The sequence below is a fragment of the Pagrus major genome, chromosome 20, assembly GCF_040436345.1.
Source record: "Pagrus major chromosome 20, Pma_NU_1.0".
NCBI classification, from domain to species: Eukaryota; Metazoa; Chordata; class Actinopteri; order Spariformes; family Sparidae; genus Pagrus; species Pagrus major.
The window spans coordinates 11,666,395-11,679,936 of record NC_133234.1 but is presented as its reverse complement, the minus strand read 5'-3'; the positions used below and the strand labels follow the sequence as shown (position 1 = coordinate 11,679,936).

Below are 13,542 nucleotides of genomic sequence, written 5' to 3'. Positions count from 1 at the left end.
GGTGAGTCAAGCTGTTAGCCAAGCCTGTGGCCATACTAAGTGCAAGGGCAGCTACTTCCCCTCACACGCTCTGATAAGTAAGAACAAATAGAGATAACACTTTTACAGTAAGGTCATCATGCCAGTTAAAATGTCTCTTATGAGTCAATCCTTCATTGTTCCAACTTGATATATGATGGAAGGATGAGTTATACTCAACTATGGCAAGAAAACATTTTCATAGATCTGCTCACACGTTACTCACAGGTTATGCGGTGGGTTTTCATGCTAGTCAAACACAGTGAAACTGTGTACCAGGCTCTACCACTTCTCTATATATACACACCCTTATATAGACAAAATGCCCACATTCACGCTTCAATCTAATCATGAGAATATCTCAAGAACCCAGACAGAAATATTTTTTCTTTGATGCGTCACCTGAACATGAACAGACAGAAAGTTTGTCTCTGCGTGGAAATCACTCATGTGAGTTTGTTTGTACTGATGGTCTCAGATCAAATTACCCTATTACTGAATTAAAACTTGACCATCTGGGCAATGGAAAAATGTCTAATCTGAGTTCAGGTCGGTAATGTATTTACCCACTGGTGCCCTCGTGTGAGAAAAAAACGCAGCAAAGGTGCCCACTCGGATGCCCCTATGGTAGATAAAACATGATAAAGATTTGTGTGTACTGGTGCCCCATGGCTTAGAGCTGGTGCCTTTAAAAAAAATAAAAAATTCACCCCAGCCCCTCAAATATCCAGAGTCAGTGACCCTTAACTAGTCTCATTACATCCAGGCTGAAATGTAATTTGGACCAGAACTTGATTAAAGTGACCACACTGCCAGACTACAATATGACAGCCCCTAGCTTTACACTGACTATTTTCCACTGATGCATGAAAAACATGCAGCCTCCAGCTACGTCTGCATCATCTGAAACAGAAAGGTGCAATTATCCTGTCTTTCTGCTACCAGATGGGCTTTATCAGCAATGAATCAATTATCTTGCCACAGTGATGACAACCAGGAAGAGCCAAGATGGCCTCTGAGGGCTGGCAGTTTCCAGCGGACTGGGAGGAAGAGGTCTTGGTTCAGGTAATCATTCAGCAATGTAGACAGCATCTGAAATTCCACAGAGGTTTGTAGTCGTTAGTGGGGCTGACAGATATGTGGAGTAGCAGGGCCACAGAGTCCCACTGTGAGTGTGGAGGCCCATTCTGTACATGTGTGTGCTCCCATACTACGCCACATACTACTCACCTTTCTACTTCCATAGCCATTAAATGAGAAGTCATGGCCACACAAAATGTTTCTCAGCTGTAAAAGACACAGTGTCTCAAAAAACTCATGTACAAGGTTGGCCGTCCTTGTGGGAAAAGCAAGCCACAGTTCCCAAGCAGGAAAAGCAAGGCTGTTATAAAACACTTAGATGCCAGTGAGTGTGGACTTTGCTCTCACAGTTATGAAGAATTGGTGCACGGTGCTAATCACACATGCTTTAGGGAAGCTTGGCTGGCACAGTGCTTGCTGCAGCAGACAGGAGGAAAAGGCCCAGTCCGACTCGACTTTATAAACATTGTCACTGTCGCCTCACCGTCTCATTAGAGCCGCGATCACCTGAGTTTGTTCTGAAAATGTAACACTGTTGATCAGTGCCATGAGGCAGCAGAGGCAGCTTCAAAAGAGACATATGCTCATTTTCAGGTTCATATTTATATTTTAGGTTATTACTAGAATAGGTTTACATGCTTCGTGCTCAAAAAACATCAGTTTTCTCTGTCCAGTGCGGCAGCATTTTATTCTCCCTCTGACTGAAACACTGGTTTAGCTCCTGTCTCTTTTTTACATAGTGCACCTTTAATCAGCACAAACATGTCTCCATTGGTTGCCTCTGAACTTCATGGTGACAGCAAGACTGGGGGAGAAATAGACCCAGCCAAGACATATTCTGGCACATAATGAATGATAAAACTACACAGGTATTCTTTGTATAGGTTAGTTTTTATACCTCATCTAAATTGCGTCAAGAAAGCGACCAAGTGCATTTCTCAAAATGTTGAACTATTACTTAAACAGGACCCCTAACATAGCCTAAACTCTCCTTGCGATAATAATGAATGAAAGATTACTCTCTTCAAATACACTGCAAGCCAGCTAGACCAAACATTAGGTGAAAACCTCTCTCCAAATGTCAACCAAAAAGGCAGTTTTTCAAATGAATGACCTCCAGTCTGTCACTTTATGTGTGGACTTGAAAGGATTTGTTAAGTCTTCTCGACCCATCCATAAAAATCACCAAAACCTGAGTTACAAAGCGTTGACTCGGCCACACCGACACACCTCATGTCCTGTCCTGCTCTGACTGCAACAATGTGTGCTCTCCTCCTATCTCCCTCCCTGCTCATCACCTCCTCATAAACAGGCTGTCAAAGGCCCAGAGAAGGGAAGAGAAGGGAAGGGGGGCACCGGCAGCTGCATTCCTCCTCTGAGGACATGTTGAAATTCGCCCCCTCTGCCTAACAAGTGATCCGAACGGCTGGCTAAACCAAACATTTACTGCGGCAAACACACCCAGCCAAGGTGAGAGCGTGTCTGCATTCTTGCCATTTGCGAAAAACTCTCATGAGAAGGGAGTTGGATGAGCTACTGGATATACAGTAGTTAATCTAATATCAGTGGTGTTTAGTTAAATAAACAGGAGTCAACTTATCCAGTCATCTGCACACCAAAGCTCCTGACAGCGGCAAAAACCAGAGTAGAGGGAAAAGCGTGGGAGTGATGGAAAGGAGGAGAGAGGAGCGGCTAGAACTGAGGGTGAAAGAGAAAACACTACAAGGTCTTGTCAGTTTTGTAAACAGAAATCTGTCTATAAGCCAGTCAACATAACACATGTAGTTATCTGGTAGTTGATTAAATGAAGCCATAATCTCTTTGGCTGTCTGACTCAGGAGGGTGCCCCCAAAAACGCTGCGAAAGTGCCCTTTTGAATGCCCCTATGGTAGTTAAAACATGATGAAGTTCCTTCAAGGTTGCCCTTCCAGTAGACAGAACGCGGTGAAGTGCTCTTTAGGTGACCCACCGCACACACCTGGTGCCCTGTCTATTCTTTCACCCCTGCCCCTCAAACGTCCTGAGCCCGCCACTGCTCTCACCCCCACCTGACTGCGTCTGACTCAGAATAACGTCAGCAACACTGAAACCAGTTAAACCCAACTTAATTAAACATGACTAACCCCTTTTGGATGGCATTTTCACTCAATCTCAGTGGGTTTTGCAAGACTTACAAGAACAGACAACGTGCAGGAGCAAAAATGTCGTCACTTAGAGTACATTCATCTTCATCTGAGTGCACAGGAGTGTGGCCAGACACATGATGTATAATACTAGCACACAACTCCTCACCCTGCTGCCCTCGCCTTAAATGTCATGAGGTATAAATATTTAATAATGGGTAAGTGGGCGACAAAGAGAACAAGAAAGAACTCTCTGCTTCTAGCTCTCTACAGACAGTGTGTAGTGTAGTGTGCCAAACACAAGTGATGCGTCACCTGTACAGATAAGGCTTAGGGCGACCTGTTTGTGGCAGGGTGTGGCTGTGGCCCTCAGGGCAAAGAAAGAGGAAAACTTTCAGCTTTATTTTAAACAACCTCAGGGCTCAACTTTTTTACAAACCACTGATAAAGATAAATACAAAAAGTCATCTTCTATCAATGTCTTCTTCTACAGTGTTGTATGGCACAGTATACAAACTCTACTGATGATAGTTTAAGTGAATCGATGCATTTTAAAGGAGCAATATGTATGAATTCTAGTTAAAAAAAGTTTGAAAATGAGCGAAAATTATCAACAGAATGTGAAGAAATATTATATTGTGCTGCAGAGATATCCACTTTAGTTAGCCAGCTAGCCCCAGCCTGTTCTGGTCCAAAGCTTTTGTGCTAGCAGTGTGAATGCCAACACTTCCCCAGTGCCCTGAGTTCCCAGTCCAGACCGCTAATGGTAGGTACAGTTAGCAGCAGTTAGCAGTTATGCTAGTAATATGCTGCTATGCCTAATTGTTTTGGGCATTAATTGGACTGGTGGCAAAATCTTACATATTGCACCTTTAAACAGCATCCACCAGTTTAATGAACGAGTCATGATTCTGCTCTACAACATCATGTAGTGCAGCCACAGGTCTACTTCTTCTGCAGGTAAAATGTGATAAGTCAGGCTGCTGTTGTCTGAATCATTGCAAGCAAGCAGACACATGCAGATACTGCCTCTGGAAACAAGGTGTTCTTTGGAAGAGGATACAGGGGGTTGAATTATTGGAAATGAACGGAGGAGGCTCATGATGGGAAGAGGAGAGAGAATTTAAAGAGAATTTAAAGAGAATTGAGAGTCAGTGTCAGATGTGTGGTCATGACGTCTCCATCTCCAAGAGCTGCCCTTTCATTCACAGATCAGGAACTGGAGAGCCCAGCCCTCCTGCCTTGAGGGTCTAAGGACAGAGGATGTCGTTCACTGTACAGATTGTAAAGCCCACGGAGGCAATGCGATTGTGATTTTGGGCTATACAAATAAAACTGATTTGATTTGATTTGTCTATGGTGACCACAGCAGGTATTTTAAGCTAAAACATGATCTTTTCCTAACCCTAACCAAGTGTTTCTTATGCCTAAACCTAACCAGAGCATAAGTGCAGCACTGTCACAACATAAAATTGAAAACTGATCCTAAGGAAACTGAAGTAGCAACAAAGAAATGTAAAGTTTCAACAAATCTGTGCAGAAACGTACACTGCCAACATTTATTCCACTGATTGGGTTGGTACTTCCCATTTTACACTGTGGTACATAACAGGTCACCTAATTGCCAAACAAGTACAGGCAAGGACCAGGCGCACAACAGCCTATTAATCCTCACCCTTAATCCTGAATCCATTTAGCCATACACAAACACACACATACACACATCTGACCTGCATCCTCAGTATTTTTCATTTTGCACTACTGGCAACTCTCATTGATTCCAGGGAAACATTACCACTTAGACCCACTAAGCAAATAAATGGAGGTAATATTGAATGGAGCGACTCAATTTGCAGATTGAATTAAGCATGAGGACAAGAGCAGACCGGGGCTCAGGTCTTTTTATGCTCTTGTAATGATGTAATGACTTCAACGAGAGACGAGAGGATGATTGGTATGGCAGGCGTGGTGTGTTATAGTGTGGTACACGGACTAAGTCGGGACATGAACTCATGGGATGAGTGTGTGTTTTCTCCTTTTTACAATAACTCCGCACCCAGTGTGGTTCCACTTGTATTACACTAACGCTCTGATAAGTCTTTTCTTTGTACTTTCAGGAAACTCTGTCATAAAGCAGTAGGTGGGGGTGAGCCACACATTGCTATCAGACTATTCACAGTAAGCACACCTAGTTGTTAACACACTGACTGTGTGTGTGCATGTACAGAACATGGCTAACAGATGAGTCTTCTCTGGACAAACAGTGAGACATTAACCTGCTGCAAGTATTAAAGTGTTGGTCACCAACACCTGCCCTCACAGCATCTGTGTGCTCCAGGACCACTCAGTATCGATATTTATCAATATTTCAATACTCCTGACAACACAAAGATGGACAATAATATGGAACTATCCATCCATCCAGCCTGAACAACATCCAACCACGGAAACATAACCTCTAATACCATCAGCACACATAATGATCTACATTCTAGACTACATTACACCTCCTGTATTCAGACAAATCCTTCAGTATAGCTGTCAGAGGGTGGAAATTATTAACAAAGCAAACATGCACAGAGTGAAAGGAAGTGGTGAACTTTAGGCACACCTAGTGTGGTTAAACTGTGATTTCAACAGCTTTTTGTTTCTAAAAGCCTCAGAACATTTGTTTTTCAGTCACATTTCTCTAAGCTCACCCACTGTCACTGGATCAGAACTATTTCTGTGGTGTATTTTTATATATTATTTCGTGTCTCAGAGCCTTAAAACAAGCTCTCTGCGACCGAGTTCAAAGCTCGGGCGAGGAGCTCGTCAGTTTTTTTTGTTTGCCTTTGCCTCTCACCTCTGTCAAGTCTTCCGCCTTGTAAAGCGCTCACAGTGTAGCTGCTGATGGTGACGTTAGAGAAGACTATGCAGACTATGCAGTATGCATAAAAAAAAGAGAAATAGAGGAAATGAAATGCTCGCATCATTGTGATAAATGTTCATTTAGTCAATTGATCGAAATTAAATGCAATGGATACATTAGCGTTGATCAAAAGATGGAATGGTATGGAACAAATGAGTAACGTTAAATCAAATAAAATATCAGTCTGCGCCTGTGTTATCCACACACACACACACACACACACACACACACACACACACACACACACACACACACACACACACACACACACACACACACACACACCAGTCTAACCGGGTATCTCAGCTGGACAAACATCCTGTTTGAAGACCACCATCTGCCATTGGTGAAACAGTAACAAAAGAGCAAACTCATCCGTACTCAGTGTGACAAATTAAACATGGCAGGTCATCCCCTGATAATAAACTAACTCGCTTTTCATTAGCAACGAGTAAAACCTCGTCTGACAAGGACAATGTTAGCTTGGACTGTTTGTTGCCCACCCAGTCGGTGTCTGGTGTCCCTGCATGAATTATGTCAGACTGCTACACATGATTAACACACACACACAAACATGTTATCTACCAACCTGACACAAATCCAGAGTCGCACAGCTGGACTGAGCTTGGACACATGTTTCTAAGTGACCCTGCGCCACACAGGGACACATCTGTCCTGCAAGCTCACATCAGCAGCGCAGCAGTTCACATGAGACTATCAGTAACAGCATTTCCATTAACACTCTGACCTCAGATGTATGTGAAGGAGGGAGGGAGGGGGGTACAGGTGGACTACCTCACAGCTTTAGACAGCAGTGCCTGTTAGCGTGCCTGCTTCGTGCCAAGTTTTCACACAGATATTACTCATCTTATATAAAAGCAGTGCAGGTGTGTGACTGAAACATCTGTTTTTACCTGCTGAGGTAGCTGGAAGACTTCCAATAAAGACCACTGGAGCAGATATTTGTCTTTATCTATCATATGAGAGCATTTTAGCATTTTTTCAGTGCATTTTGTATTGTTATGGACAGGCAACAAGTTCCACATACCAAGTGTAAACCAATCCTCCAGGATCGTTCCCCCTTCAAAGATGAAAAATGTCATGAGGAGTGAAAGGTATTGAAGCAGGCAGTGTTTCTAGCTCCAGGCAGCTCCTCATTAGCCCGGAGGCCGGCCACATCAGCCTCTTTTCCATGCTGTTCGAGGGCATTTGTACAAGCAGCGGAGAAAAGGGGGATCTCTTACACTTCTGTTAAGATAGAAACAGTCCTCACTGCAGGTATTTCCAATGAAAGCCCCACCATAGAGAATCTCCTCTGTGGAGATCAGCAGGAGGCACCAGGTCCCGCTGGGATCCATTTCAACATGTTATTAGAAGCCGTCATTCATTCTGCTGCTACACAAAATGCAACTCATGCCGTTACCAACTGATTGGATACAGGCAATAAATAGCATAAAGATTAGGGCCAGTCACCATGGACAAACTTGCACTTAACTTTAGTGAGGTCTTGTACGGTTGCAGTGTCTTGGCTTAGACTCCAGTAAATTTGAAAGGACTTAAAACCTTGTGTAACTTCCAACCTACAAACACACGGGTTCACATCAGACTCTGAATTTTCTGTGTACTGGCTGTTTTTGCACAGTTTTTCAATTTGTTTGTAATTAAATTTCATGCTTTTTATTGTTGGTACAGCTCTAAATAAGGCCGCCGTCATTATAAGCTGTAACTAATTGATTAATTCATGTTTAATAAATCAATTACTAATGTTTCATACATCAGTTATAAGACAAATTCTGGGTTTTCAAGTTGTAAATAGTCCCACTGCACGGCTCCAAGGTGCGATTATTTTGGTCGCACATGCACCCAAAAATCTGTCATATGTGATTGTCAACATTGAGCAAAACCTCTATACCCTTATCATAAAGTGTTAACGATGGTTGCGTTGCTAAAAAAAATTCAATCTTTGTTCTTTCCATTTAACTTATCAATTTTTATATTCTTCATCTAGATGATGGTTTTTAATGGATCACCAATACCTACTGTATGTAATATGATGCTTTAAGAATAAATGTCTTGAATTTATAAAGCTCTTCTCTGGTCCACAAACCACTCAAGGTGCTTCACTACACTTGCTATCTTCACCCATTGTAGGTGCCGACCTGCTCATCAGGAGCGATACAGTGCCTCTTAACCAAAACGCCCTCCAACATTTCTGTACTCAGCCAATAATGCATCCACTCACACACCGATGGAACGGTCATTGGGAGCAATATGGGGTTCAGTATCTTGCAGGACCGAACCACTGACCCTCTGATCGGTGGACGACCTGCTATACCTCACTAAATTTGGAAATCCTTATGACACTGACGGCAGATTTGTGGATCAAACGTCTTTCTAATGAACATTTTCACTGCTTCCTCTCAGCAGGGACACATCACGGACAATTTCCAGCTGGCTCTCATGCAGTACATGTATGCGGGTCGAACAGACAATACAGGATTGTTATCTGAAAGTGTTTCACTCTGGCATGACACACTAGTGCTCTGATAGGCCTACTTCAGGGACAAAGACCCTGAGCGTTTGTATGAGGGGGAATGCTGGACCACAGCCAAGTCAGACATACCCACCTGCATCATTTACATTAGCCACAGCATGTCCTATAGCACGTTAGCTCGTTCACTTTAAGTTATATGACACCGAAAATATTCTGAGTTCACCTAAGCCACTCAGCGGCAGTACTTCAGAGGTTAGAAGCCAATGTATAATACTTCACTGAGCATGAAAACGACCAAGTCTATGGATGTTTTCCTGTTTCCTGTTACCACTGGGATCCATTGTAGCTTACATGAACTCAAACTGATCACCGGCACAGTTATTCCCAAAGGAGCAATGTTTCTACAGGGTATTCAATATTCAAAAGTTTAAAAGTTCCCGTATCATAATGCAGAAACTGCTGTGTACGGAAGAGTTTTTTCTCAGAATTCTGACATAACCTCAGAATTAAAGTCAGAAAAAAAGGCCAGAATTCTGAGTTTAAAGTCAATTGTGAAAAAAAGGTCAAAACTCAAATGTTTTGCAGTGGCCCTAATCCTCCTCCGTAGCTACGTGACATCAACTTTGCAAAAAGACAGGTTAGATTTAGTAATTAGATGTTTCCAATTCCCTCAAACTGCAGGAGGTTGAAGAAAAGCAGAACGTGATCCTGTGCATGTTCAAACTGAACAAGAGACTGTTCGCGTCTATAAACCTTACAGCAGGTTGACCCATTTAATCTCTACCTCAGAGCAAAGAGGGAAGGCCCCGGCAAATTAAATGGCTGACTGTCATGGCCTCGGGCCTCTGCAGGCAGACAGAGATGAGCTGGAAAAGCAAAGGCACTTCAACTCTGATTAAATATTCATCAGTGCGAGAAATTAAATTCTTCCCCTCAGGTCACAGAGGTTCCCAGCTATAACAGTCAGTAAGCTTTGTCTGCTGAAGGACGACCAGATTTTAAATGATAGCGGGTTTGTGTGTGTGTGTGTGTGTGTGTGTGTGTGTGTGTTCTCCGATTGTCCCCAGAAACATCGTTCTCACCCCTGTCTTGTCTCAACCTGAAACCTGGCAGGTTGTGACTGTGCAGAGAAGGGTAATACATTCCAAGCATACCATGGGGTCAGGGGACTGGAAGAGCCAATAGGTGGCCAGCTGACCGGCCAGCCCCTCCTCCCCGCCGCAACAGAGAACAAAAAAAGGCCCTCTCAGGAAAAATCTCTAAATGGGTTGATTCAAAGGGAAAGAGGGAGCGGAGAAGAGAATACCCCGTACAAATTGGCCTCAGGTAGCTTTTAGATTATTCAGGTGCAGCTCTTCCCCGAGTAGAAGCAATGTCGGTCTGCTAATTGGTCATGCACCCCCCCTAAATTCAAAATACATTTTTTAAATTGCCTCAGCTGAGACAAAATACACTGCTAGATTTAGACTAATTAGATAATAGCCGGCATCTTAAGAGGTTAACTTTATTGCACTCTCTTTATTGCAGAGCTGGGAGTGGAAACCCTCCGTCTTGACTTTTATACTGGACTCTGTTTGACTCAAAGAGCGGCCACTTTAAACATGGTACATGTCACGACTGGTTTATGTGCCTCCTTGTTGCATTTTTTAAATATTCACACTGTAGTTCGCTGCGATAATGAGGAAGCATGTAACAAACAGCTCTGTGGTGCGGTGAGACGGAGCCGGGGCCACAAAAGAAGCTAGACAACACAGACAGGAAAACAGACGGGATTGTAAAACCAGCCCTAGTCAAACATGGGACACACCATCAGCACATTGTGATGTGTCTTTACAGAATCACAGAGTAGGTACACAGTCAGGTCTGAGAACTGAAAGACTGTCTTTACTCAACTGCAGTGGCTGCACAGACGACAAATGGGCTGTTAGAGAGGACGGTGTTGAAATGAGAGATATTAACATGCTACCCTTTGCAAAATACACGGACTGATAACAAGTATGAATTAATTTTCTTGGGAAATTCAGAGTGAAAGCGAGATTATGGTTTCAGGTATGTCGGTTATCAGTCTTTTGAGTCAAAGGTTACGGTCATTCAAGGTGAAAATCATGGTCTAACTTCTTCACAGATAGACGAAAATGCAATAAAACAGCAAAACACACCACGAGCTATGTATTTAATTGCCGACATTTATGAGCTGCTTAGCTGATGTCAAGATGACAAAACAGTTAAAAGAAAGCCGAATATCAGACAAACAAAAGAAAGTGAAAATGTTTCCCAAAATGCACAAAAGGAAAAAGAGCATTACCTGAATTGAATTACTGAATATTATTGATTTACCCCTTCCTCAACACCGAGTGAACAAACTTGGCTAAACAAATCTGGCACACATAACTGGGCCAGATTTGTATGATCTTTGGTGAGTCGCTGCCTGAATACAGTACAAATGCGGCAGCACTTAACCACAATCGGCACACTTCAGCTAGCTACCTTTATTAAAGAGGCTCTATATAACAATTTTTAGCAAATGACATGTATTAATCACTTTTTTTATGCTGCTGGACTATGGACCTATTGTAAAGAACTAGGGTTGAATTTTCCGGGAAGAGAACATATCCTAACCAATTAAATATACAACGCAATGTTAAATTGAGCACAAATGTACTTTAACATCGTAGCTAGCAGCAGACTGATGAGCCCCCTTGTCCCTGCAGGCCTCCAGTCTCATTACCATGTGGTCCCCTTCTTGGGTTGCAGTCTGTGGATGGTGACTCCATCCCTCCGGGGACGGGGTCAAGATGGCACATTGATCAAATGTCAGCTTGACACTGCTTTCTATTCTATAAACTGGGTGAAAATCTCTGTAACGCACATCAATCCGTCACTTTTCATGGAGATCAGGCTGATAAACATTACATTCAGACTTGATTCGCTCTGATGACAACAAAGAGGAAGTGAGCCCTGGTTTGCTAATTTTCTGCATTACCCTTCAAAGCAGAACGAACACACAGATAACGTCAAGTTATGAACACGCCGTGCGGAAGGATGAGGGGGCCACTGTAATTGTCCGAAGGAAATCCTCCACTAAACAATGATACAGTTGAGGATCTTTCATTAAAGAAGCCACGGGCCTATAGGAAGACAGCAAAGATGTGTCGCACACATGAACGTCAACTATTCCTGAAACAAAGAGCATTTACTTTTATGTAAATCCTCCCAAACACTGTTAACTCCACATGAGCCTTCGTGTCTTGGTAATAACAACCTACAAGTGTTACAGGCCAATGAACACCTTTATTGCGAAACACTAACCTGCTTGTGTCTTAGCTGAATGTAATAGCCCTGGGATAGGTGGAAAGAAAGTAGAGCAGGCTATATGTCAGAGCTGTCGAGAATACAGAAGTGACAAATAAGAGAAAACAAGAACTAATGAAAGTGACTGCTATTACTGAAAGGGGCACTATGTAGTTTTGGAGAAGAAATTCAAACTTGGAATTTTACAATATTAATGAGGTAATAATACAAACTCAGAAATATTCATGTTTTCCATAACTGAATAAACAAGCTGTTCTCAGAGGAAAATAAGGTCCCCAGAACACTGTTTGAAGCTAGAAAGGTGGCAGGGTCCGCCACATATAAACAAAGTAAAACAGTATGAAAATGTGTTTTCCTTTAAAGTCAGTTTGTTTATTCAGTTTATTCAGTCATGAAAACAAAGAGTTTGTTTACTTAGTTTGTTTAGACATAAAAAAAAGTCAACAAAGATTTTTCTCTTCTGATTAAAATTTCTTCCCAAAACTACATAGTGCACCTTTAAAATCCAGAGTATAGACAAGCCCAGATTTGGTCCAGTGGAGAATGAATGCTGCAGTGGCAATAATTGGTCGATTGAAGGTTTTGGACTCACGTCAGCCTAAAAAAAGCAATAATTTAAATGGAGATTGGTGAGATATTCATGTTAAACTGCAACTGCCAATTTTGCTGCCCACATGCATAGGAGGTAGGAATCCTTTTTAATACTGACCAAGGTAACAACTCCCATATCATTTTCATCCAAACCATGACACAGAACACCTGCTGGACACATTTTTAGGGTAGACATGAATAAATCTGTAGGGATCTAAACCGCTCCGGTGTCCTTTAACAGGTGGCAGTCTTGAGAGAAACTACTTTGCGTACAGTTAAAGGGGAAGTGGTGGTACTGGTGAAGGTAACCGTGCAAGTGTTTATGAAGCAAGCTCAGTTTATAAAAGGGGGGGCACAGGTGTTAAAACGCAATAAACTGTGCACTCCAAAGCCTCATCGCGGGTTTTTACGCAGTCAGTGCGCGCTATGAGCTTCTCCGATAAAATGGTTGTTTGTCGTTACGCCTCCTGGTCCGAGGAAGCAGGTGCGTAACCTGTGTGAATGCGGACATTATTTTAACCTCTAAATGAGAAAAGAAGAAGTGAATCGTTTTCTCAGACAACTTACAGGTACTTTCTTGAGCCCTCCGTCTGTAGATGCATCGCCACAGAGAATCCAAAGAAGCTCCCATTGGTTTTGCCCACTTTGATCACAGGAAACTGTTCATCTATGTTAAATCCACTGCATGTTCGCGTCCCGTGGTACACGGCCAGAACCGCGCAGAGCAGCAGCAGTCTCGGACCCATGTTCGGGCTGTTCATCCTTCCCCCCAGATCCACGATCAGCGCGGGTACCGGCACGGCAGTGTCCCGCAATGAGCTCCAACAGGTAGGCTGCGCTGCTTCACTGAGACCTCCCCATCGAGAGCCGCCCGCTTCCCCTCCACTCACTGTTTAACTGACAAGGTGTCGGTGTCTGCCTCCCCCTGCCTCCCTCTGCCTCTCTCTGCCGCCCTCCCCTCCCCTGCTCTCCCTTCCTTCCTCTCTCACCTCCACACACAGTTGAAACAAGTG

General features: G+C 43.1%; 1 protein-coding gene across 1 annotated transcript in view; it reads right to left on the bottom strand.

Annotated features, from left to right (window-relative positions):
- itga3b (integrin, alpha 3b) overlaps positions 1-13,292 on the bottom strand; it is a 29,615-nt gene extending 16,323 nt beyond the window's left edge. The window contains exon 1 of the mRNA XM_073489933.1: positions 13,097-13,292. Within this exon, the coding sequence (XP_073346034.1) occupies positions 13,097-13,290 (194 nt within the window). The 5' untranslated portion in view covers positions 13,291-13,292. The remainder of the gene's footprint in view (positions 1-13,096) is intronic.
- Positions 13,293-13,542: the final 250 nt, after the last annotated feature.